At 35.5% G+C, this 27929-nt stretch overlaps 1 protein-coding gene across 1 annotated transcript in view; it reads left to right on the top strand.

Annotated features, from left to right (window-relative positions):
* The window catches only part of LOC140159495 (uncharacterized), a 78291-nt gene that overhangs the window by 38307 nt on the left and 12055 nt on the right, over positions 1-27929 (top strand). The window contains exons 9-26 of the mRNA XM_072182984.1: positions 3551-3649; positions 5781-5849; positions 7205-7549; positions 9558-9787; positions 11003-11162; positions 12169-12396; positions 13606-13787; positions 14484-14638; positions 17146-17339; positions 19219-19443; positions 19947-20051; positions 21924-22061; positions 22792-22983; positions 24158-24298; positions 25295-25426; positions 25853-26026; positions 26754-26852; positions 27392-27526. Of these exons, the coding sequence (XP_072039085.1) occupies positions 3551-3649; positions 5781-5849; positions 7205-7549; positions 9558-9787; positions 11003-11162; positions 12169-12396; positions 13606-13787; positions 14484-14638; positions 17146-17339; positions 19219-19443; positions 19947-20051; positions 21924-22061; positions 22792-22983; positions 24158-24298; positions 25295-25426; positions 25853-26026; positions 26754-26852; positions 27392-27526 (3003 nt within the window). The remainder of the gene's footprint in view (positions 1-3550; positions 3650-5780; positions 5850-7204; positions 7550-9557; positions 9788-11002; positions 11163-12168; positions 12397-13605; positions 13788-14483; positions 14639-17145; positions 17340-19218; positions 19444-19946; positions 20052-21923; positions 22062-22791; positions 22984-24157; positions 24299-25294; positions 25427-25852; positions 26027-26753; positions 26853-27391; positions 27527-27929) is intronic.

The raw sequence follows: 27929 nt of genomic DNA, 5'->3' as shown, positions 1-27929 counted from the left end.
AATAGGATGTAATATGGCAAAATAAATACTAGATTGGTTCAAGATATGTTAGTTTTAGACCCCAGTTGTGTGCAGTTTGTTAACATTGGGTATGCTATTAAAAAGAGGATGTTTGTTGCTCTATAGCTGCTCTATCATTTGTGCCCTGAGGGAGGGATGCAAATTTGATGATCATTTCCTTTCGTGATTTCAATTTCAAAGGTAAATACATGCATGAATAGGTTACATATGAAGTTACTGTGAAATAGTTTTAATTGGAGAATAAGGGTATTGTTTTTTACCGTTGTCATGCATCAATGCTTGTCATTGGCTGATACCACCATGCCGCTTCTTGCTGCGGCAAGCGGCATGATGGGGGCATGATAAGATAGCTAACTTAGCTTGTACTTTTCAAGGGGTGTCACAGTTTGTGAACAGGGCTATTTCTAACCTTACTGTGTACTTGTAGAGATGTAATTTAATACCATCCCTCACATTATGGCAGGAATTTGTTTCTGTTGGGTGTGGCATCTAGCTTTGTGTTATTATCTTTGGAAAGTAGACATAACCACAACTTTTGAGATCCTGAACCCATTTTAAGTTGAAACTCAAGAGGATAAGAACCCATTGAGAAAGTCAAATAAGACCAAGATTGTTGTTACCATGGATCGTCAGCCTGCTACGCTAATTGCCTAAGTCATTTTTACATGTTTCTCATTTGCAATTTTGATTTTCTGAGTAATAAACCCATGATTAATCAAATTTCCAGCCGTATTTTTCATTAACTTATGGAATACATCTCTTTTGATATAACACTTAACCCCATGGACACTACTGGTCATCTAACAGCATTTCTGATTGGATTGATAACTTAAGGTTGGTCTGAACCCTGGAATTATGAAAACTTTTGGGCCTCATAACTGCTAAATTATTAGTCTAAAGAATATAAAAGTATACATTTTTAGAATGGAAATGACTTGATGAATTCATCTGTGAGGGCCAAGTTGGGTCAAAATGCGCATGTTTGGAGAAAATGACAAAAAACGTAATAAAAAAATTGTTTGGTCAAAAAAAATTTTTTATTAATTTTTAAAAACTAGATAAAAATATCTAGGGACCGTTTTTTTATTTTTTTGAATTTTGACCAACTTCACCAAAAATATTTGAAATTTGGGCGAAAATCAGGCTTTTTTATGATTTTTTTGAAAATTTTGCATTTTTTGACCATTTTTGGTGCAAATTTCTCATAGTTGGATGAATTCAGCAAGTCATTTCCAATCTAAAAATGTATACTTTTATATTCTTTAGACTAATAATTTAGCAGTTATGAAGCCCGAAAGTTTCCATAATTCAAGGATTAAGACCACCCTTAATTGAAATGCTCATTTCAATTGCCAATTATGACTAGGCTTTAAACTATTTATGGTCAAACTTGCATTTGCAGATGATCTTATTATATACCCTCCTTGATTGGTTCAAAATTGGACACAATATTAATTTTGACCAATCAGCAGGTAGTTCTCATGGGGTTTACACTAAGCAGCTATCGTCCTACTACTTGTCTACATTTGTACAACACAAGATATGCAGGTTTTTTATCTGAAAGATGATATCGATTTGTATATGATCAGTAACTCTGACCCACTTATTGTGCTCTATCAGTGCCGTAGCTATGAATCTACTGATCATATCTTACTTTGTTGGAAAAGTGTAGCTTAACAGTAAATATTTGTAGTGCTTGATACTATTATAGGGATGTGACTTCAGGCTGGTATGAAGGAATAATTGCACAACTCTTGATTCCGGAAAAATATAGTACTAATGTTTTTGGATTAAAAAAATATCCTGTTTTGTCAATGAAACATAGTTAAATTATTATCATTTAATTAGTTGTAACTGGTAATAAAAGTTCTATTTTAATATGTTGGCCAATTTTTGGAAATAAGGGCCAAAAACATGCATTTTTAGAGCATTTATTATATATGCTGTGACATAAGACTAAGACTAGTTTCGGGTTATGCTTTTTAAGTTTTGGAAAACACATTATTTTTTAATATCTTTTATAACCAATTATCAAAATCAACATAAATGATAAAAATATGAGCAAACTCATATATAAAGGCTTTTACAAAGCAAACTCTAAATTTTGAATGCTTAGACTTGTACCAAGTCTTTGAATTTTGTAAAATTGCATGTTTTTGGCCCATATTCCCTCAAATTGAAAAACTATTTAAATTTTACTTTTATTGCCAGTTCTTAATATAGAATTAGCTATGTTTTATTGGCAAAACATAATAATATTTTGTAATAAAAAAAATTGTTCTGCTTTTTTCTGGAATAGGGAGTAGTACTTGATACTATAGTGATGTTACTCCAGGCTGCTAAGAGGGTATAATTACACTAATCCTGTATTAGATTGTATCCTGTGTGGATCACACTAAAAAGTTAATGCATGGGAAGGTAATTTACTCTGGGGCTAATGTATAAAACAAGGGCACACGCTGTCTGGATGACAGTACACCCAAATGACCAATGCACTACATTGCTTTGTTTGTATTGAAACACATCAATAAATCAACGTGCCCTCTGATGTGATTGACACACTTCTGGGAGATGACTTCAATATTTTCCTCATGCCATTCCAGAAATATTTTGTAATCAACAACATTGGGCTATTTCAGGTGAAATCCCCTATGGTAGACATGACCTGAATCTCCAACTAGGTTGTAGATTTTAAATGGAGTCACCCATTCAGGTAATCCTTTTAAGATTCACACTCCCTGTGTGGAAGACAGAGGTCATGTCATACATAGGGGTGTATGGATTTCAACTGGAATAACCCATTGCTAGTGAACTGATCGAGTTTTCTCTACACTTCACTAGGATCCACAACATGCTCATCTATCAAGGCACAGTTCTTCAACCCCAATACATTTGTACATTCATTGAATGACCTTTGGAAATTAGGGTACAAAAACTCATACTCTGCAACTTGAGGTCAAATTGTACACTATTATTGTTTAATTTAGGTTATTGAACTATGCTAGGGATGATTGTGGTCCATAGTGCTTGGACAATATTTTTCTGACAATCATATTGCACGGAAAAAGTTCGGTTAAGAGTTGGTGGTAAAAACATGTAGGCTATACATTAACTGATGCAAATATTTAGAGATTTATAGGCAATCATAAATGAACTGCTCTTTGTATGATTGATCTAACTGTGGCTTTCAGGGGAGGGGTACTCAAATTTGGTTCGGGTAGGGGTGTGCTGCTGAAAAAAATTGAAAATGGACCCATCCTTATTCCATATACCAATTTTCAAGAAATTTGGACCCAATGCTATAACAAAAGTTTGTGGTCTTAAACATTAGAACTTAATTAGTTAGATCTTTCGATCACCCATTGATGCTTAGTCAGTCCTGATTATGATATGTAATAATATTAACCAATACAAATTTAACATTACTTCTGATTAATTAGTTGATAGTTAGGTAATTGAAGCTGATATATCCCAATATTTCAGATTCCCTAACCACATGTACTCTGATTATTTTCTTTGGTATAAATAGGAACAATTGATGACAGAGCTGAGCCAGAAGATAGATCATGAGCATCAAGAGTATTCAAAGACTAACAAACAACTTGAGGAATCATCGCAGGAAATGAAGGTACACATTTAGGGGTTTAGTTGTATGTGTGGATGTGGGGTGGGGTGTGTGAAGATTGATCATGAGCATCAAGAGTATTCTAAGACTAACAAACAACTTGAGGAGTCATCACAGGAAATGAAGGTACACATTTGGGGGTTTAGTTGTATGTGTGGGTGTGGGGTGGGGTGTGTGAAGATTGATCATGAGCATCAAGAGTATTCAAAGACTAACAAACAACTTGAGGAGTCATCGCAGGAAATGAAGGTACACATTTGGGGTTAAGTTGTATGTGTGGATGTGGGGTAGGGTGTGTGAAGATTGATCATGAGCATCAAGAGTATTCTAAGACTAACAAACAACTTGAGGAGTCATCGCAGGAAATGAAGGTATACATTTGGGGGTTTAGTTGTATGTGTGGGTGTGGGGTGGGGTGTGTGAAGATTGATCATGAGCATCAAGAGTATTCAAAGACTAACTAACAAACAACTTGAGGAGTCATCACAGGAATTGAAGGTACACATTTGGGGTTTAGTTGTATGTGTGTATGTGGGGTGGGGTGTGTGAAGATTGATCATGAGCATCAAGAGTATTCAAAGACTAACAAACAACTTGAGGAGTCATCACAGGAAATGAAGGTACACATTTGGGGGTTTAGTTGTATGTGTGGGTGTGGGGTGGGGTGTGTGAAGATTGACCATGAGCATCAAGAGTATTCAAAGACTAACAAATAACTTGAGGAGTCATCACAGGAAATGAAGGTACACATTTGGGGGTTTAGTTGTATGTGTGTATGTGGGGTGGGGTGTGTGAAGATTGATCATGAGCATCAAGAGTATTCAAAGACTAACAAACAACTTGAGGAGTCATCACAGGAAATGAAGGTACACATTTGGGGGGTTTAGTTGTATGTGGGGTGGGGTGTGTGAAGATTGATCATGAGCATCAAGAGTATTCTAAGACTAACAAACAACTTGAGGAGTCATCACAGGAAATGAAGGTACACATTTGGGGGTTTAGTTGTATGTGTGAGTGTGGGGTGGGGTGTGTGAAGATTGATCATGAGCATCAAGAGTATTCAAAGACTAACAAACAACTTGAGGAGTCATCACAGGAAATGAAGGTACACATTTGGGGGTTTAGTTGTATGTGTGGGTGTGGGGTGGGGTGTGTGAAGATTGATCATGAGCATCAAGAGTATTCTAAGACTAACAAACAACTTGAGGAGTCATCACAGGAAATGAAGGTACACATTTGGGGGTTTAGTTGTATGTGTGGATGTGGGGTGGGGTGTGTGAAGATTGATCATGAGCATCAAGAGTATTCTAAGACTAACAAACAACTTGAGGAGTCATCACAGGAAATGAAGGTACACATTTGGGGGTTTAGTTGTATGTGTGGGTGTGGGGTGGGGTGTGTGAAGATTGATCATGAGCATCAAGAGTATTCAAAGACTAACAAACAACTTGAGGAGTCATCACAGGAAATGAAGGTACACATTTAGGGGTTTAGTTGTATGTGTGGATGTGGGGTGGGGTGTGTGAAGATTGATCATGAGCATCAAGAGTATTCTAAGACTAACAAACAACTTGAGGAGTCATCACAGGAAATGAAGGTACACATTTGGGGGTTTAGTTGTATGTGGGGGTGGGGTGTGTGAAGATTGATCATGAGCATCAAGAGTATTCAAAGACTAACAAACAACTTGAGGAGTCATCACAGGAAATGAAGGTACACATTTGGGGGGTTTAGTTGTATGTGTGGATGTGGGGTAGGGTGTGTGAAGATTGATCATGAGCATCAAGAGTATTCAAAGACTAACAAACAACTTGAGGAGTCATCACAGGAAATGAAGGTACACATTTGGGGGTTTAGTTGTATGTGGGGGTGGGTGTGTGAAGATTGATCATGAGCATCAAGAGTATTCTAAGACTAACAAACAACTTGAGGAGTCATCACAGGAAATGAAGGTACACATGTGGGGGTTTAGTTGTATGTGTGGGGTGGGGTGTGTGAAGATTGATCATGAGCATCAAGAGTATTCAAAGACTAACAAACAACTTGAGGAGTCATCACAGGAAATGAAGGTACACATGTGGGGGTTTAGTTGTAGGCCTATGTGTAGGGGTGGGTGTGGGGTGGGTGTGTGAAGATTGATCATGAGCATCAAGAGTATTCTAAGACTAACAAACAACTTGAGGAGTCATCACAGGAAATGAAGGTACACATTTGGGAGTTTAGTTGTATGTGTGGATGTGGGGTGGGGTGGGGTGTGTAATGTGTATATGTTTGAGAGGGTATGAGTGTATATCATTATGAATTGGGCAGATGGCTGAATCCGGATATTGCTTTTGGTAAATGCAATGCATATTTTTGAATTAGAAAACAAGGGATCAATGCTTTACCTATAGAGGGCAGCTTACTAATATTTTAACGGTTAGCATCGTTGACTGTACTGCGATGCACTGTTAGCTAACCCTGTATGCCGACCTCTTTTTATTACTTACTAGGCTGTTATCATCTGATCTCGGTTAAAAAAATTGATATGCTGCCCTCTTTTATGTACAGCATGGATCCCTTGTTCTCTTATTCAAAAATAATGCATGTGTAAAATGAATTTACCAGAATCCGGATTCAACCATCTGCCGTACTATGTCTTTGTATATGTCTTCATGATTGTTTGAGTCTGTTTTTACCTATAAAAATCACATTATTCAAAAATTGCCCTTTTCATTTCCAGTATCTGTCATTGTAGACTTTTTTAAATCCTGTAAGACTCTCAAAAAATAATTATAGTATACCAGTTCAGGTGTGTTCAAGTTTTTCCACAGATTGAAAATTACATAATGTAAAGGTAAATTTGGTAAATCAATTCGTCAACAAGTAAACTTGCAATATTTCATGACTTGAGACTCAACCAAATGAAATGACTCAATTTCCATTTTCCTCATAAAGATTATACAGTGACTCGAGTCTTTGGATTTCTTTTGGAATACCCTACCACTGTAGATTTTCAATGGCATCTTTAATGAATGACCCATACGCATAAACTGTGAATGTAAAAAACGGTAGGGTATTCTAAAAGATAGCCGAGATTTTGACTTGACTCAACTCAAGAAATTGCTAGAAATAACTTGACTGGACCATGAAATGATATGACTCATTACAACTCTGCAAATTACCATGTCTGTTGAGTTGACCCTTTAGGAGTAGTGGCCAACCTATCTTAGGCCTAATTTGCTGGCGTAGTGCATGTTAGTAACCATTGGTTACTGGTTCAAGCCTAGGGTCATAAACCTGTTTCCAATTATGATATGCCATAGGCTTTGTGTTGTGATCATTTTGGTCAGTGGTTCGTAACAAGCATGAGCCAGTTGACCTAACAGCGTTCATATTCTAATGTGCACTAAGCAGGCGAATTTATCAGCAATAAATAATTTTTTGTATTTCATGCCCAAAAGACGAGCTTTTATTTATATCATTTTCGTTGCAAATAAAACAATACAACAATAATACAAGCACAAGAAAAAAAGCAATAAATAATGATACAATGCAAAATTTTGTTTTTTGTAATAGATACTTCAAGACCAATTGACATCAGAAAAGGATGAGAATGAGCAACTCAAGACACAGATAGAGAAGCTCAAGACATCTGGAGGTACCGGTAGCATCTCTGTTGTCGCATCATCAGGAGATGCAGCAACATCATCTTTGGTGGAAGAAAACCAATATCTCAAAGAGGAGATTGAGCAGTTGAGAGCATCTGTAGATGGAGGAGGAGGAGGAGATGTTGGTATATCAGCATCAGTTGGGGTTGATGCTACTGTGGTTGCTGCTACAGCTGCCGCATCAGAGGAGGAGAGGAAGAGGCTAAAGGATGACAGAAATAAGATGCAGGAAGAAAAGATACAAGCTCAAAAGGTATACATACTAGTCCTGTCTGGTTTTCAAAAATCACTCTTGTCAAGAAACTCAGATGTTTCGTATACACAAACCATTTATGTGTATGAGAAAAAAATGTCCAAAAAAGATACCCTTTATCAAGATGTCTTGTATAGAAAGGTTAATCAATTTTGCAAGTTGGGAGTAATATGCAGTAGTACTAGAGTTTTGTCATTCTTGACTGACATAAAATAGAAAAGGAATGTAAGAGAAAAAAAAGTGCACAAATACAGCATCCCTTTATGTAGATTTTTGGATTTAAAGGCTTCTTGAATTTTACAAGTTGGGAGTAGTAATAAATATAAGTCATTCTTTGTAATTATAAAACGTCACCCTCATAACAAAACTGCAAAGTCATTCTTACATGTTTCTCATTTGCAATTTTGATTTTCTGAGTAATAAACCCATAATTAATCATATTTCAGAAACATGTAAGAATGACTCCGGCAGTTTTGCTATGAGGGTGACGAAAATATAAAAAGCTATGTAAGAGAAGAGTAGCGCAGACAAGGAACCCCATTATCCATATGTCTGGCTATAAATGCTTCTTGAATTTTACAAGGTGGAGCTAATAATACCAGTAAGCTAGATTTAGTCATTCTTGATCATTGTTCAGATTTAAAAAGCAGCGAGAAACAGATGTAAAGACTAGTAATCCGTATCATGATGCATGGCTTTAAAATGATTTTTCCTAAATTTGTAAGGTGAGAGTAGTCCTTGTCTTAAGACCCTGATAATGCATGCAATACCTAATCATTAAATGCTGTAAAAGTGGAAATTTTCGGGCTATTAATTTTTTTGTGCTATGCCAATTTCGAACTGTTTCCCTTGTTTTTAAATTTGCGATTCTAAGTTTCCTTACATCGACCTACACACTAAAGGAATATATTCGAGCTATGTTATTTTCGCGGTAGCAGCTTGGAATGGGAAAAGTGCGAAAATAAATGTAGCGTGAAAATGTCCACTTTTCCAGTAGCTGATCTTGTAAATCTGCAGCATTTTCTGGGATTCAATTCTTTTGCATCAGGTCAACAATGTAAATTTATATCTCTTCAACCTTGAGAATGCATAAATTGGGCTATTCCATTTGAAATCCACACTCCCCCTGTGGAAGATTTTAGAAATATCTTCCACAGGGGAAGTATGAATTTCAAATGGAATGAGCACATTAGGCAGACCCATTTAAAACTCACCCTCCCTCTGTGGAAGATTCAAGTTGAATCTTTCTCAGAGGATGTATGAAATTCAAATGGAGCTGCCTAATGTGTTAATTCCATTTGAAATTCATACTCCCCTGTAGAAGATATTTCCAAAATCTTCCACAGGGGGAGTGTGGATTTCAACTGGAATAGCCCATTGGACTATCAATCAACTTGTTTTATAACTTTATTTTCACCTTTACCTTAGCTGATCCATTCTTTGTACTGTACAAGTTATAGTGGGTGTTTCTACGGGGGAAAGGTTGCAGCGTAATGCAGTTTGGTTTGGAGTGATACCGGTCAATGTGTAGAAACAGATTGGTTCAGAACGATGCGGTGTAGCTACCTGGCAAACATTAACCATGATGAGGTACATCATGTGGTGTGATATCGGTCATTTTCCACAGAAGAAACACAGTGGAACTTTTTGAAATGTCGAGGTACCCTACTGGTTTCCAAAGGATTTTTCTACTTCTGGTACACCAAAAAGTAATATCACTACTAAAATTGGCACACAATAGAAACCTTCTGATTGCTAGTGAAATTATAGTGGGTGTTTCTACTGGGGAAAATTTGCTAGATAATGTAGTTTTGTTTGGAGTGATACTGGTTAATGTGGCCACATTGCAGGTGGCAATGGTTGCTGTGTGGCCACATTGCAGGTGGCCACACAGCAACCATTGGCCATATCATGAGGTTAGCTCATTGTGCTATTTACAGTTATGTGACCATTTTAGTCATCCTATTGATCACAGAAGCATTATTCTTTATCCTTTTTGTTCCACCAGGAATTGGCCACTATGAGAGCTAAATATGATGCACTGCACACACAATACACAATGATCGCAGCTGCTGCAGTATCGGATGACAACAAAGACAAAATGCAGGAACAGATAGACTCCGTCCAAAAAGATAATGAGATCATGCATGAGGAAGGAGATCAGTTAAAAGAGGAAATAGAGCAATGGAAGGTGGATTTCAAAGAACGGACTGGGAAAGAGCCTACTGATGAAGACAAGTAAATACTATACAAGTTTCTTGCAATTTTTCTAGTTTTCAGAATCTTTCAAAATCAACCGTTTTATTTTGTGGTATAGCTTCGCTTGATTTGCCTGCTCATGGTTATTGGTGTATATCTTTAATGTTCAGAAATAAATTAAATTGGATTCAATTTTCAAACAATGCTATCATTTTATACCTGTTCTATGTTGTACCCCCCTCCCATCTTTCTTTTCATGAGTTGTGAGATGAGGATATTTAGAATTGTTTGATTTGTAACCATTGCGCTGTATGCTGTACACGCTTCATGGATTAATGGAATGTTCAAAAACTTTAAGCTACAAATCTTTATAACCTAACTAAATAATCATTGACAATTCTCGCTATTCACAATAAGGGCGCCGCCAGCGGTTTGCGATGTAATCGTGATGTATTATGGGAAAAGGTCGACATCCAAGTCCGCGCAATACGAATATTACCATGCTATTACATAGGAACATGTGACAATATTTTTTTTTTTTTTATATAACGGTATTACACGCAAATCGATAGAGAAAAAATTAATTGTGCACATTTCAAATCACATTATTAAGTATTATTGAGTATTGATTCGCGTGTAACACCTTTATTTTGACAAACTAAAAAAATATTGTCACGTGCATGGTAATAGCATGGTAATATTCGTATTGCGCGGACTTGGATGTCGACCTTTTCCCATGATACATCACGATTACATCGCAAACCGCTGGCGGCGCCCTTATTGTGAATAGCGAGAATTCTTTGACAATGATTATTTGAAACTTTTTAATAAAGTAGTTTATTTCAACAAGTTGAACAATGTCTGTATTGGGAGTGTATAAAGGAACACAAAGACAAAATTAAGGTAGAGTGCACTCCAAAAGTTCATTGCACTGAAAGTATTTTTTTCAATGTGCAGCAGAAATATTGTACCATGTGTACATTGTAAGAAACCAATTTCACATGACTTTACATTAAGCAGAACATGGTGTTTGCCGATGTCTGGACAAATAGCAATTCCGTGTTTAGTATTTCATAACATTGCGCTGCACTAAAAAGCTCCCACATTTTGTAACTTGACACCATATCATCACATTTCAGATTGCAACATCAGAGTTTCAATGTTTAAATGCAAACATTCAATTTCTAAGATGATTCAATGAGTATTCAAGATTGCCGACAACTTAAACTGGTTATTCCTTATCTCTCTGGTTAGGTCTGAGAGTGTGAAAGAGTTAGAGACGCAATTAGCAGAAGTGGAGAACAAACAAGTTGAGCTAGATGCCAAATGTACTTTCATGAAAGCGTTGAAGGAAGGTCATGTGCCGGAGGTACAGCAACCAGAAGTAGATGAACCTATCATCAAAACAGTAGAGGTAGGAAAAATACTATATTTATTGTCAAACATAATCATGATAATGGCGGAAGTATGCAGAGATACATTTGTAATGGTTTGAGTGCAAAGTACTTTAAAGTGCTTTGTACAAATCCATATATGTGATGCGATCAAGCAAAATCAGTCGGAACTCGGAAATATTGATTTTGAGATATAGCCAAACATAGGAAATATTTCCTTTTGTTTTCTCTTGTTTTGGAAACTCTTTAATTGCTCATGTCTTTTGAACTGGTTGTTCAATTTCAATGGGGTTTTCTGCAAAATGCAGCTTTGTAATGCTTGAAAATATAATATTCCCGAGTTCAGACTGATTGTGCTTGATCGCATCATATTTAAGTCCATATACTTAAAAGTATATGGATTTCTTTCTGTCAATTCAAATCAAATTTAATGCAGCAAGCAAACATATCTGTGTGCGAATATTGTTGTGTCATTAATTAAAAAAGAATGGAAGCATGGAGGAAAGGACAGAAAGAAAGAATGATTGGAAAATGAAAAAAACGAAGGAAGGATGAAAGCAAATCAGAATCTGTGATCTATAGAATAAGAACCATGAATAAGAACCACAAAAATGAAGACAAATAGTTCAACTTTTGCATAGAAAATAGAGGTTCTTAAGACCATAATAGAAGAAGCAACACATTTGTGCACCTATTTGCCATTGATCAAAGGAAAGATGAACTTTTTCGTTCACATGTAATACTAAATCATCATGTTAACCCCATGAGAACTACCTGCCGATTGGCCAAAAAGAAAGTTTTTATTATCAATTGGCCCAATCAGCAACATTGTTTGAATAATTTCACCACACAAAAAAATTGGGGTGAATTATTTGCAAAGCTCCATTCTGATTGGTGATTTAGTGAAGATATCATGTAATTGACCAATCAGAGACAATATTGGATCGGCAGATAGTGCTCAGTGGGTTAAGCCATTTTCCTATTTCACCAAGCTATATACTGACCCAATGATTTTGAAATCCTCAGGTGACAGTCGCAGACCCTACCACTGTAGCTGCATTAGAAGCATCACAGCAAAAATGCAGAGAATTGCAGACCAAAATAACCTCCATGGAGAGGACCATCAAAGACAAAGATAAGACTATCAAGCAGATGGGAAAAAATAAACCAGCAACAACAACAACAACAATAGTGAAAGGATCGTCCAGTAATGATAAGGATCTGAAATTGTTACTTAAGACTCTTGTAGATTTGGTAAGTTAGAAGAAAGTAAATTCATGCTAGAGCAATGCTCACAGGCTGAAATGCCTGTCTCCTGTTTTCTCAGTGCTGAGATCAATCTCCTTGGGTTAACCTACTTCAGGTGTTTCACCACTCTTTTTATGCAACAAGTCTGTTGTACAGGGCCAATCACATTTTTGTTCCTAAAATGGGGGTTATAGCGCCCTCAACGGGCACTCTCTCCATAGGGCTACATGTAAAGACCAGTTATAGAAAAATGGCCGTAAAATAAAGCTGACTCGTTCATTTTTCCTCAAATTTTACATATGAATGTAGATTTAACATTTGGATGTAATGTAAGTGGTGCCGTTGCTGCTCTTCTAAATTCATTTATAAAATGTCCACCCCAGGTGAGGAAGCGTGCTATGGAAATTAAAGATACGCCCTGGTATGTGAATGAAGTTTTAATAAATGCTTACTTGAAATAGCCCTCCTGTGTTAACTTTGAGCCATTTGCTTTTGGATCCCTTTTAAGGGCTGGCTATACCATTTTTCACCCTGATAAGGTAGTAATGTCAGTGCACATTGAGCACAGTTTCAAATCGCTAGCATACACCTGCACACGCTGAAAGATGTTGCATATATGCGTGCACGCAACGGCTACCACAATGCATTTGCATCACTGCGACATCAGGGTGAAAAATGATAGTCTGCATTTTCCCCCATTCCTCTATTTACTATCCCACCCTATACCAGTACCAATTCGTACACTTGGGTACAGAGAGACAATAGAGGTTAAAAGCTTTCCATTCATAGCATGCATAGCTTCAAACCTGCAACTTTACAGTTAATAGTTGAAGCATATACTGTTACACTAGTATATCGTGAGTTTGAATAGATTAGAACAAACACAATAGTGATAATATTATTAAATTTGATGTTAGTAAAAGAATATTAACAGAAATCAGCATTATAATGAATGGTGGGTAATTCAGACAAGTGTACTTCAATACTCTTATCATATTCATTATGGTAATATTTGTATAAAACTATAATTAAACTTACAAATGTTTATCCACATGTCATTCTCTTTGCTTCGTAGTATTTGCAGACAAATATTACCATATTGCATTTGCTTTGCAAGTGTTTTTGTGCAGCCTTGGATGTGATTTTTAGTATTTGTTGATTATTCTAGAGTGAAAAGTAAATATTTAGTTTTTTGTGGCAATCACGTTTTCACAGGCACGGTCACTTATTCTTGAAGTGCGTAACGATGCCGAGGATATATTCAAGGATAGACTAACATCTGCAGAAGAGGTTGGGCAAACACACAAGGATAACTTGAGTAAGGCCAAGGAAGCTGTTGAATCATGGGAAGAAGAGTACACTAGTGAACATGGTAATTCACCTGATGAATCAGATAGGTAAGTTTATAGGAAGTGTATATGTGGCATGATCAAGGGGAATGGGTCACACGTCTGCAATTTTCAATTCAAAGTTTTTTACATCATTTTCTGGCAGTTTACGGATGCTACATTTTTTATGCTAACCCCATCAAAATCGGAAAATTGGTTACTTGAGTTATGAGCAATTTATGAATGGCTGAAAACAGTATGAAACAAATGAATTTGAAATTCTGTTTTTGCAAGTATCTCAAAAACAATATTAGTGACATCCGACTCATTCCCCTTGATTATGTCACATACTTTATCCTTATACACCTTTTGAGGAGAACCTAAGTTACAAAAAACACTGACCATGCATGACCATCAAAACATATCAACCAATCAATTTCTGGTTATTTTAATGCGTAGGTAAGAGCCACATGGTTCATGATTGGTGTGAATAATCATACCATGCCTCGCGCTCATCAAACATACTGTCATAGGTGTGGATCTGTTGTGGTAGTTTTTTTTACCGCACAAGACATCTTTGTAAGCTAATTTCCGAAGATTTCTGCTTAGTTGCTGGAAAAGCCTATTGGACAACACTATGCCTAGAATAAACCAGACATCGAATTGTTGAATCAACACTTGCAATTTTTAACATTTTTTATGAATCAAAATGCTTAATAATATTGAGAGAAAATAATTAGATTCATCCTTCTTTTCATTTTACAGAGATGGGAATGCCCAAGCATTATATGCTACCATGGAAGACCATCAGCAGCAAGTCTATCAGAATAAGTTAGATGTTACAGCATGGAATATGCTTAATACAGGGGAAATACCTGAGGACTTCAAAGCACCTGTAATGGGACAAGGAGCTCATACAGGTAAGGACACGGTCCTTTAATGTTTGATGTGAAGATTCTACAAAATATGAACACAAAGCCATCAGAGGTCATATCTTAAAATCCTGTGCATCAAAATGAACCAAAATTACACACATGATAACTTCAATACTCTACTTTAAACACATGTCAGTAACCAAGCAGTTGTCCAATTGACACAAAATGCACTGACATGGAACACAGCTTCCTGGACCACATTCGCAGCACAATAAATGCACAGGATTTTAAGATATGACCTGATGAAAAATTATAAGTCTCTTTTTTGGCTTAGTGTATATATAACAAGTAAGGTCACACTTCAGGGTGTTCAGTTTCAGCAAGGTTTTTTTTACAATATATTTAATTTAATATATGCCAGTGTCAAAGGAAATTCGTGAACTGCCTATATAATTCAAACAAAATTCAAATGGTCACCAGGTTTTGTCAAAACAGGCTTCCTACAGATTAGTATATGGATCAATGACATCATAAACAAACTGACATAGAGATTATATCTTATTATGGATTGTAAGTTTATGTGTGTTTATTTAGATACATGTGTAAATCATCTCTTGTATACATCTGTTGTATACATCTAGTCCTCTAGGGAGACCAGTATTAACACATGTATTGATAGAGTCATCCCGTGTAAAGAAAGATTAAATAAATAAATAAATCCAAAGAGTAACGCCATGGTAGTATGGCCATATTGGTTTGTCACGCATGAACACCAAAATAGTGCATCTTCAGCATTTATTGGCAAAGCCCGATGTCAAACAATGATTTACGCCTTGAGCATTGCATGCTAGGGCATGTTATTAGCACTACTCACACAAAAACACTTCAAATCAAAGTATACCAGGTGTATGGCTAATCTCTTTTTGATATTGTACATTGTATTAGTACAGTTGAAACTCTTTAATACGAAATTTGTGGGGCCACACAATTTAGTTAATCTTATCAGGATTTTGTCTTATCCATCACATATTACATAGGGATTCAGTGCCAGGGACCTGAAAATCAAGCTTGTCTTAGCAGGTTTTTTGTATTATCAGAGCTTGTATTAACAAGTTTCCACTGTATATTTACAAGGTATCCCACCTATATAGCAAATGTACAAATTTGAAGCATTGCCATTTCATGTTGTGCCAGTTTACCTTCATCCCATTGTATCTGTTTCACAATCATTTGATATGATCTAGGGTTTGGTATTTGTTTTTAGGGAAAGAAAACTATTTTTAGAGTAATGGTGATGCAAACAAGGGAAGAGCCTTACGCATGGTACACTGGAACAAAGAAACATTCAAACATTGAAAACTAGCGCACTAGATCAAATTAATGATGCTTAATCATAATTCTTAACATATCAATATAGAGGGTAAAGAAGAATCATGCATCATACACTAGCACAGTTAAAGATGAAATTACAATGGAAACATGACATGCATAGGCAAGTTGAACACGGCCCTGCATTTCTTATATCGCCTTGATAAGAGTTCGAAGCCCTGTCATCAACAGAGGGCGGTAATCCCACAATAAAGAATGTCCCAATGTCTGATGAACTGCGCTAATGAGCTGGTCAGTAACCATAGAAAAAGCTTGTTTCCGGCAAAAATTGACAAGTAACTATCATAAATTTCTAGATACAGTTACTAGAAGGTTGTGCGATGAAATCCAACCATTTGGTTAATTGAGGGAGCAATAATTATTCCTCATGAATATTAATGTCATGTTGATGACATCATAATTACTTGAATTTTGTTGATTTTGACATTTTGAAACATTTAAAGCTCAAAAGACACATAAAATCAATCAGATATATTTTTCTTCATTTCACATGAGTTTCCATGCCGAAAGTCTAGCATCAGAGTAATCTCCTTTTCAAGATACAGCTTTTATAAGTGTCATATGTCACTTCTATATAATTCGTAAATTTGTATTATGCATACAAATAGTGATGCCCGTTTGTGCTGTATTTATGATAGTTTTTCATATCTGATTTTAACGATAAAACACATTCCCTACAGAGAAAACAAAATACCAAAACATACAACAGTTTGTAACATTCTCTATGAACTTGAACATCTATGTTTGGATTGTAATGTAATTAACGAGTGTAATGAGATTTTCTCTTTCTGAATCTGACTGGTAAAATATTATTTTTCATCACGATATCGCATCAAATTCATACATTTCTGGGTCAAAAGACATAATAAAACATTTAGAAATATTGAAATATGGTTTATAAATAACGCTAATAAAATAATTTATGATCAAGTAAATGCTTTTTATGATTTTCAAGGCAATATGCATAAATGATGATTCTGCATGTACATAATTATTCACTAAAGACATGGAATAAATATGAAACGATGAACTGGCTGCATACCCCAATTCAAGTGGAATGAGTTGAGATACTTTGACGAATTGAAGTATTATAAAAAAGTGTTACAAGCACAAGCTCATATTATATTGTACATTAAAATTCACAATTTCTTGCATTGTTTTAGGTGGTGGAGCAAACAGCGAGGAAGTGTCAAACCTGGAAGAGCGTATTGAAGAGCTGGAGGAAGAGAAGAGTCATCTGGAATCTGTAGTGGAGCAATTGGAGGATAAGATCAGAGATCTGGAAAGCTCTGCTGAGTCTCCTAGGAAGATGGACTTCTCTCTCTTGGATGAGGATATTGATGAAGATGATGTGGAGGTAATTACTTGCTATAATGAAAGACAGAGATAAAAAGACTAGTTTGCGTCTGACGTCATCTGTCAATCAAACTCGAGCACGGTTTGTTTACAAGTGTCGTGATGATATGAGTTGCTGAACAGCGGCGGTAAAACCGGCGCCTTATTGTTAATTTTGCACCTTCAAACATACAAACCATCTCAAAAGTTAGGTCTTTATCGTAGGAAGCATTCTTTACGAAGGCACCATGTCAACAATGCCTAGAAAAGTTGCTTTTTGCCTTGTAGAAATACATAATTTTTCACCATTTTCTGCTATTCCTTTTCTCCGATCGACACCAGATAAATCAACCTTCCTTTTACGCGCAATAAACCAATCAAGGATCGTAGGGAATTTGATTGACAGTGACGTCAGACGCAAACTAGTCTTTTTATCTCTGTCTTCAATTATATACCATTTTTCTCCCTAATGTGGCAGTGACGTCAGTGCGCACGCTGTTGGACGCAGCTCCAAATTGCTAGCATTCGCTTAAAGCGCTGACATACACACTCTTAATTATGCCACATAGATGTGTGTGCGAAACAGCAGCTGTAACATGTTGGTGTTACTGCCACATCAGGGTAAAAGATTGAATAGGCTTCTTGTATGCTCTAGGAAGGGTATTTAGGGGTGTATGCACTACCACAGTGCCCAAACACAAGACATCTGTCTTTCATAATCATAACTTTAAGTTAATAACTTTGGCACTTTTTTGCCAATTAAGTAGGAACTGTAGTATTAGGGACGTAGGTTTTCCTTTTTTCAGTGGATTTCAGATTTTTTCAATGTAACCAAGTATTCTAGATTTTATTTTCCAGTAATATTTTTATAGAATTTTATTTCAATCTGCAAAATGCATCTTCCACTACTTGGGCCAATTATTGTCAAGCAGATCGAACTGCAAAGAAATAGCAGCTTGTTGTTTTCACAGTCATAGCGGTAACACTGTAGAACTGTTTTGATCTATTGATATGATGAACTTGCAATTCAAGCCTACCAAATTCTTCATTTACAGACTTTCCAGGTTTTTTTCTGGGCCACTTACACCCAGTAGACCTCTATTCAGTATCAATGCAGTAAATTGATGCTGTTGCTTTTGCCTAGATGAAAAACATGAAATTGTGGATCCAATTGAGCTAGTTTTTCCAGATCAAATAACTGGTTGCCAACATATTACCCTACATTTGCAACCTGAAGTGGAGCACACTCACTCAATTCAAAGACTATTACACCTCACACACACATTGTATGCTTTGTAGAGCCACTGTGTATAAGTGTTCAAGACTTCCATTTATACCTTTAACTAATGTGGTTCAGTCAAATGTTGGCAATGAATCTTTCAGGTCATGCCAAGTCATAATTTGAGGACAGTTATTGTTGTATGTGACACGATCTGGTCCATGGGGGCCAAAGGAAAATTGAGTTACTGTAATTATTATATAATACAATAGGCTATCATTTACTGAAAACACCAAAGGTCTAGTATACTTGGTTCTAAAGTTATGAAGTTTTTTGATGTCTATTTTCTTATGATTTTATTGTTTTTTTACTCCATATTTTTACCTTTATCTCAGTTTCAAATTTGCCTTTGGCCCCATGGACCAGATCGTGTCACATATTGTGGGGGTCTATTCTTTAGTAGTAAATCAAGTACCATAACTATTTGTACTCCATCACTGAGTCACAAGCAATTGGTATTTGACTAATAAGGTAGTGCACTCTTCCCAACACAACAAAAAGCGCTCTACCTCATTGGCTAAAATCCAATCCCTATCGCTCAGCGATGTAGTATAAATTCAGCTTAATAAAAAGAATCACCCCCTGCTAGCAGCAGCATAACATTTTAAATCGTTTTTAACAGGGATTCAGCACACAGTTAGCATCCATCAGAGCCCAAGTAGATGAAGCTGAAAAGAAACTTTCAGAAGAACAGGAACAACATGAAAAGACCAAAGCTGAGCTAGAAGTACTGAGACAACAGTATGACAAGCTAATGGAAGAGAATGAGTCAGCAGATGAAGACACACAGAGGAAGGTGAACTCAGCAACAGTAGCCCTCAAAGCGGAATTGGAAATGAAAGAGAAGGTATGTACAGGGAATTTAATAGGATTAGTTTATGATACTTTAGAATGATGGAGATAAAAGCTGAACTTTTTATAGTCCTGAGAGCTGAATCAGTCAATCAATCAATCAATCAATCAATCATTCAATCAATCAAAAATGAAACCAAGATATAACAAACAAGGTACTGTGTGGTACCACAAAATATACAACATGTATCTTTTTTTTTAAATATTTTATCTTGTCGGAGACTTTCTGGTCGGGTATCTCCGTGTCCTAGATTTTACACTGCCAGTTTGTTTTACTTTATATGTATTTTATTGTTATATTTATTTTATTCGTGTATCATTATTTTTTGTCTTTCTATATGTAATTAATAAGATTAAACTGGCTGATTTAATAAATAACCTAGAAGAGGAAAGGAAGAAATAATGTCAAAAAGAACTGAACTGCAGAAGGTAAGTTAAATATTCAATATTGTCAGTATACCAGTTGACTTTATTTGTCTTTTCTTTTGTTTTCAACAGGCTCTTAAGGAGAATAAGAAGCATATTGATGAGTTGGAGAAAGAAAAGCTTAAAGGTGTACCAGTTGATACAGCTAAAGAAATTGAGAAACTCAGAGAGAGATTGGTAAGATTGAATATCAAGTTTACTTAAGTTAATTTGATTTTAGCTTTTTTTGCATGTACATATCGCTCATTCTACAAAATCCGGTGCCAATAGCCCTTTTTCCATTCTTTGGTCCACAAATACTTTGTCGAGCATTTAGGGCATCAAATATGTTGTTTTTCTGGTAGAACTAAACGAGATCTACACGGACATATATAGTTGTCCATACTTTAAATGCTTTCTTCAGCCTGATTAACCCTTGCAAAGGCTCGAAAATCGCTAAAATTGCGTTTCCACTGCTCAAGTGTCAAATCTGATCCTTAATATTTTCTTTGAATAAATGCGATATCTTTACATATTTGTTGTTTTTTAATTAGATAAGGCGTCATCATATTGCATATCAACATTATTTTTAGTGATTAAAACGTCTTTGTGTAATTCTAAAATAAATTGCACTTTCCACGAAAACTCTGTGAGCTACGTTACCCCTTTTTAACACACGTTATTGGAAAGACGTAAAACAGAGGTATCAACGTAGTTTACGGTTATTGAAAGGAAACACTCACAGGTTTTTAAAAATAACAGTAAAAATCGTGATGCTGTAGCATTTTGGCATAGAAATGTTGTAAACATTGAAATTTCGACCGACCATGTTAAGATTGGTGAGCTACGTTACCAGAATTCCATAGTATGCACTTGTATAACAAGTACTTCCTAATAATATGTGATAGGTACCAGTGATCGAACCCCATTTATATTAGAATTAACCGACATAACATTCTAACGTTCGCAAATCACATCAAAAACATTAAAACCCCGTGAACTACGTTACTGTGAGCTACGTTACGCACTCATTTATGCATCTTCAAAACTTCTATGAAATGGTGAAATCGGTGTTACATTTCACTCAAGTGATCTTTCGTTTGCTTTTTATGACCTTGGATTAAGTAAAACCAGTCCATTTTGTAGCCGCTCCCGTAGCTCACATTACATTGAGTTTTAGTGTTAAAAACATCATGAAGTCCTGAAAGAAAAATATACAAGTGGTGTTGACAATCTTTTACATCTGAAAGTAGTGATACATTTGCTCTTAAAAACACAAAAAGCAGGTCTTTTTGAACAACTTTATTTTTTTCAATTTTTACAGTGGATTGGCACCGGATTTTGTAGAATGAGCGATATGCGCCACTTTGATCACACACATAAAAGTATGCACACATACTAAGTATAAGTAACACAAAACTTTCTAAGCTAGTGCCGCTGATTGGAGATAGTGAAATAGAGTACAGGAAGACATGTAAAATTTCACTCCAACATAGCAACATTCCCCATACTTTCTTATTTATTTCTTTAATGGGCAAGCAAATTCCAAAATTCCAATTTAATGAGATTCCTGGATTCTTCATTTTTTCCAGACTTTTTGTTAAGTCTGGGAAACCATGATTCTAGCAACTTATAACTCAAAACAATGGTTACAGGTGTGCTACATTGCACCATATGATGATATCACAATATAATGTTCAATATCGCGATGCAGTATTTTTTATGCTTTCAACAATATTTCCATATTCCTGAGATTATCTCCCAGTACTGCATTGTGCGACCCCGGAAGTGACACATTGAACATACAACATACATATATACTACTATGACTGACCACAAATTTTGAAGCAAAAATATAACTTATTTGAGCGATTCTCTAAGGTCAAATTTTGGGTATCAAGTTATTTCGATACAGCTGATATCGTGATATTTTGTATTTGTCTCAAATTGCAATGTGGAAAACACTGGTGATGCCCAAGCCTTCTAATGGTTGGGTTAGGATTAAGTTTAATGCTAATTGTTAACCAGCATATTCAGGTTGATGTATGAATAAAAAACTTTTTATTTCAGCGCATTATTACCATTGAAAAAGAGGGCATGCAGAAAGAGCGCATTGGTGGCAGCACAGAGCTGGAGAAATTGAGAGCTGATAATGTAGCACTTACAGATAAACTGAAGAAGGAGCAAAATAATAGCATGAAGAGTCAGGTAAGCCAAGGATTGATATTATCCTGATAAGCAAGTTCATCACCCAGAAAAAAAACCCAGATGACTTGCTCAAAGGTAGGTGAAGACTGTGATCTTCTAACTTGAATAATGATGAAATAGTTAAGAATCACCCAGATTTGTTCAAAGTGAGTATATTCCACTTCAACATCAACAAATGTTTTAATTTCATTGGCAATACATGTATCTACATATGTGACCCAATCTGATCAACTGAGGCCAAAGTCAGAAATTTTGAAAATTGAGTTACTACCATTACTAACTTGCTCAGTACCTACAATTACTGATGTTGAATCCCTAGGTCTCTTGAATACTTTGTTGCAAAGTTATGAACCTTTTATATAGTCTATTTTCTTTTTTTTATTGGTTTGTTTTCTCCTCACTTTTGCTTATATCTCAGTATCATTATTACAAACTCAAGCCTGATTGGATCAGATCTGGTCACATATTAACTAGTGCTTCTGAAGTTCATAGTGGTTACATTTTTACAACTCAAGCATATTTTAAACATATCAGTTATTTTAAATCTAGTTGCCCACCAGGCTGACATAACAGTGTTCTTGGTTGCCCAGCATCAAATTTTGGTTATCCTGGGATGCCAAGCAGGGGATTCTGTGAGACCTGCTGAGAAGCACTAGCATGTATATAATATCAATTGTTTTGTCACATCAAATCTAATAATTTGTTGAACCAATTCACTGACTTGTTGCAGGATGCATTTTCCAAGAAGTTATCAGAGAAAGACAAGAAAGCCAAAGAACAGGTGGCTGCAGTAGAGAAGAAATACCAGCAGCGTGAAGGGGATACCAAGAAACAAATCCAGTCCCTGGAGAAGAAGATTAAAGAACTTAATGCTAGTGGTGGTGGGGGAGGTGCTAAAGCTGCTGGAGGGGGCAAAGGAAAGGTGAGGTTTGATGCCATCATAGATGATTCATTAGGCCAAAAAAAAAGATGTTTCCTTGCCCTCAACCGACGGACCCTAACTTTGGAAATCAGAAAAAAAGGTTTTTCTTTTTCTATTTACTGTACAAAAGAATACCGACCCTATTTTTGGAAATTCCTGAAAAAGTTTTTTCTTTTCAAATTTTTGCACTCTGAAGATGTAAAAATAGTATTTTAGAGCTTGTGTTCAACATTTTAGTTGTTTTGTAATGTTAGTTGATTCATTTTGACACCAAAATTGTCTGATTTGTCAAATTTTGAGCCTTAATTAATACAAACAGTAGAGTTTGCAAGTAATTAAAAAAAAAAAGGGGGGAAGAAAAAAAAAAGAAATCCCGACCGACCAACCCAATTGTTAAAATTCATTTGAGGGCAAGCAAATAATATTTTTTCTTGGCCTTGGCTCTTGAGTTTTGAGTCACCACTTTTGCATTAAAAAAGCTATGTACTGACTCCTGATGACGAAGTAATTCCAGATGTTCCTAAATATTCCTAAAGTTTATGAAAATTTCAAGCAAATTTGGCATGGGAGCCATGTTCAAAATAGGTATTTTTCCACTGAATTGTCCATACTTTGAACAAGCAAGGTCACATCACATGACCCTTCTCACTTACATGAAAATCAAATGGTGGCTACAGTAAAATTAAGTATTTCTTGGCCAAACTGGAACACTATAAACGCTAGTGGCTCCGCGATAAACACACACGAATATAGCGTGGTACAGAAGAAAGCATACATGCACCTTACATTGCGTACACGCTTAGTACGCTGTATGGACGCAAAGCGCATGTTCCAGTTATTATTATTATTATTATAACGGCATTTATAAAGCGCCTTTACAAATTGGCCAAAGCGCTGTACAAAACAAAAACAACCTTAAGAATACAAAAAACATTTTTAAAACAATCAAAACCTTGTTTGGCCAAGAAATACTTAATTTTATTATAGAATGGTGATGTTGACCCTGGAGGTCAAAAATTGGACTGGCAAGAGCAACCGCTGACATTGCATTGTGTTGTGAATCATAAGAATAGAGTTCACCGCATTTGCTTTTCCACAGAGAAGAAAGAGGCTGAACACAGTCTTGCATTATTTAGTTTTGATTTAAATATGTTTGTTTTTTCTTATTTTAAAGCCTGATGCCAAAACAGAGAAAAAACTTCAGCTGTATCAAGAACAAGTTGCCAGTTTGAAAAAACAAATCCAAGAAGAACAGAACAAGACCAAAGCTGCTAAAGATGAACTGAAAGAATCGAGATCAGGAGGCGCTGCTGATGTAAGATTTTTAATTGGAAATATTTTTATATATCTTAATTGAAGTTGTTATGGACAAAAAATTTATTCATGCGGAGTTCACCACAAATTGCTGTTTATGCTGTAGACACGCATTACACAGTAAATAAATATCAGAAAGATCTCAGAAAAAATATGTGCTGAACCTCAAATTGTTGAGTACTAATGTGGACAGATCCTGGAACCTAGGATTTGAAGGTTGTGCTGTTACCCGACTTGGGATGATCCTTTTTTTTTTTCAAGAGTCTGTGACCTGTAATCTGAGACCAATTGCTTAATGTGACTTCCAAACCATGATGCCCTACATGTTTACTTCAATCTGCATGTCTGAAGGAGGCTATGGAAAAATCAGAATATATCTATCTTGATTTGATCAACAAACACACATATATTTTGTTTTTTGACTTTATAGGCACCTTTTGAAGGAACAATTTTTGTGAAAGTTTGCAACCAGGTGGGCTTAAAACCACACACCCTTTTTTGATAATTAACGCCTCCAATCTAGCAACGATAGATTACAGTGCTTTAGACCGCTCGACCACCTCACTACCTAACTTGTTCCTCTAATTAGATACAGTATATACAATTCTCAATATATTTCAACCAATGTGAATGAAAGAGTTGATCAATTTATGTGATACACCTTTCTTATGTCGTCACAATTTTGTCTATTTGACTGTGTAACCTAAGGTGTCTTATGGGAATGGGGATTGGTGGACCTTCCTTTTAAATTGTGATTAAATAAATATGTCAACAAGAAAAACTCACTTTTTGGTTACATGTTATCACCGATGTTGCGGACAAAACCTTTGGCCTTCAAGTTGGTGGATGACTTGGGTTTGTCCAAGGTCAATTGATTTCTTTTAAGCTTCCTTCTTATCTCCTCCAGTCTACATGTTATCTTGCTTATTGTTGTGATTTGGAAAATGAAGTTGATTAGATTTGATTTGATTTGATTTGGTTTGATTTGATTTGATAGAAACAAGCTGGTAAGAAGATGGAGAAACAAATGAAAGATTTAGAAAAGAAGTATGAGAATGAGCAGAAGAAATTTAACAGGGAAAACAAGAAAGCTACTGAAATGGAAGCAGAATTGAAAACTACAAATAAGGTGAGTTTCAATATAATTTACTTGTGAAATATATGTTTTATGGTCAATTTTGAAAAGCTTAACCCATAATATTGTAAAAAAATATTCATAAAGATGTCACTCAATTTGACATTATGGTGGTTTTCATGCAGTAAAGTTCATAGCATGTGAGATTCATAGTTTTTAACTCCGTTGTAAAATGTTATTGCAATTAGTAAGATGCTTGACTCTGACAGAAGATGATTTATGGTTACCCCCCATCCCAAAAAAAAGTTTGTTGTCAGTTTGCTTCATGAAAATTTGAGCCATCTTGAATATTTATTGTTGTCATCCATGCACTGGATTTTGAAACCGACCCTGTGAATCATCAGTAATCACTAGATGCTGGAAATAATTGTGTGAATATGTAGTTGAAACTTTTAATTAAATAAAATGTTGCTTTTGTAGGAACTTGATTCAGCCAAGGATGAGAACAAAAAGCTTCAACTTCAGATTAATTCTCTAGGCGTGGCAGCCCAGGAAGCCTTGGAATTAAAAGAGAAAGCTGATGAAATGAAATCAGAGCTAAAGACATTGACAGCTGACAACAAGGCTCTTACAGAGAATTATAACAGTGAAAGGGTGAGTAACTATGGTGACCTTATGTTGTATTGTTTATTTTAATGAGCACTGATAGAAAACGGAACTACAATCCAAATCCAAATCACACTTTTTGGCCAAAAAAGCATACTTTTCCATAAATTATTTTGATTTGATTTTGGAAATCTAAATTGTGACATTCATGTTCCCATCATGAGCATCTTTGACCAATTTCTTTCATTAGATATCATTCTGTGCAAGCTTGGTAATTTTGAATTGACATGAGTTGATTATTCTTGTCCTCTAACTGAGTGTTGAGTGTAGGCTTGGTGACAGCTATAGCTTTGCCAATAGTTGAAACCTATCTGGGAGTTTGCATTTTCCCTAGAAATCTTGCAAACCAGCTAGAGAATTATTCAAAAACGCAATAATATTTTGTTGAAGGAATTATGTTTTCCTATTCAGGGCCAATTTCATAAAGCCTTAATTACGATTGATTTACCATTTACATAAGCCCCTATTAAATCAATCATGAGATGATTCATAAGTCTTTGTGAAACAGGGTGCTGAAATTATAACTTTACCTGAGTGTGTGCATGCTTACTCTGAAAACTATAAGGCCTCATAACTTTCCACAAAAACCAGGAAAAATGTTATCTCCAAAACAATGAGATCGCAAGTTTAATTTCCTATTTCAACAAGTTGTTAAAATTTTCTTTTACTCAATATGAATTTGTTCTTATTCTAAACTGTTTTATCATCTATCAAGGTTTTGAGAAAGAAGTACTACAACCAGATAGAAGATATGAAAGGCAAGATCCGTGTGTACTGCCGTGGTAGACCACTAAGTGGCTCTGAGAAAGAAAGGGTGAGTTGTCTCATGCAAATTTGACTATGATTGCGTAAAGGATAAAAGGGTATGTGTAAAATATTAATGCCATACTATTCATATATAAGTAGTTTTAATCAAAACATGCAAGTAAACCACAGGTTTTTGTTATCAGCATCTGTAATATAATGTATAACGATTTGACTTAAACTTCATTGTTGTTCAGCAACCTAAAAATAACTGCATAACTTAAGGTCATATATGAAAAGAAATCATTGGTGATTTTTGATTTCTTAAAGAACAAAAGTGAAATAATATATATGGATATATGCAATGTTTACACCAAATTGTGCCTTTAAATTGATACATTATTTTATCTTCATTTAATGAAAAAATGTTTTGTCAGGTCAAATAATTTCTTGTGGATTTTACAAATGAAAACATGAAATAAGTAAAACTGATCCGAACAATATAATGCATGCACTCTTACAGGAAACATACTTTTTTAAGGCTGACATCATGTTTTAAGATACATTTTGGATACCATATGACAATCTGGTATTGGTTTTGTTTTGTAGGGTAACTTTGAGGTAGTCAAAGCCCCAGATGAGTACACCATTCAGATAGAGAGTAATCGTGGTAACAAGGAATTCCAGTTTGATCATATCTTCTTAGCAGGAAGTACGCAAGAAGAAATCTTTGAAGATACAAATGTAAGTATATGGCTAACATAGGCACTGGCAGATTTAAGATTTACACCAGGACTGAAAATAATTAGGCAAGGGAGCATTTCTTTTCAGTAATCAAAATATTTTATCCACACTTTGGTTTCTAAGCATCAGTTGTGACTTTTGTCACCAGTTCAACAGTTTACATTTCATTTTTCTTTTTTAATAAAGAATGATATAATTCTATATGTGACACGATCTGGTCCATGGGGGCCAAAGGAGGCATTTTTGACAATTGAGTTACTGTAATTATTACATTGTACATGCAATAGGCTATCATTTACTGAAAACACCAAACGTCTAGCATACTTGGTTCTAAAGTTATGAAGTTTTTTGATGTCTATTTTCCTATGCATTTTATTGTTTTTTACTCCATATTTTTACCTTT

The sequence above is a fragment of the Amphiura filiformis genome, chromosome 8, assembly GCF_039555335.1.
Source record: "Amphiura filiformis chromosome 8, Afil_fr2py, whole genome shotgun sequence".
Classification (NCBI taxonomy): Eukaryota; Metazoa; Echinodermata; class Ophiuroidea; order Amphilepidida; family Amphiuridae; genus Amphiura; species Amphiura filiformis.
The sequence above is the reverse complement of the archived record's forward strand: the minus strand, read 5'-3'. Positions and strand labels throughout refer to the sequence as shown.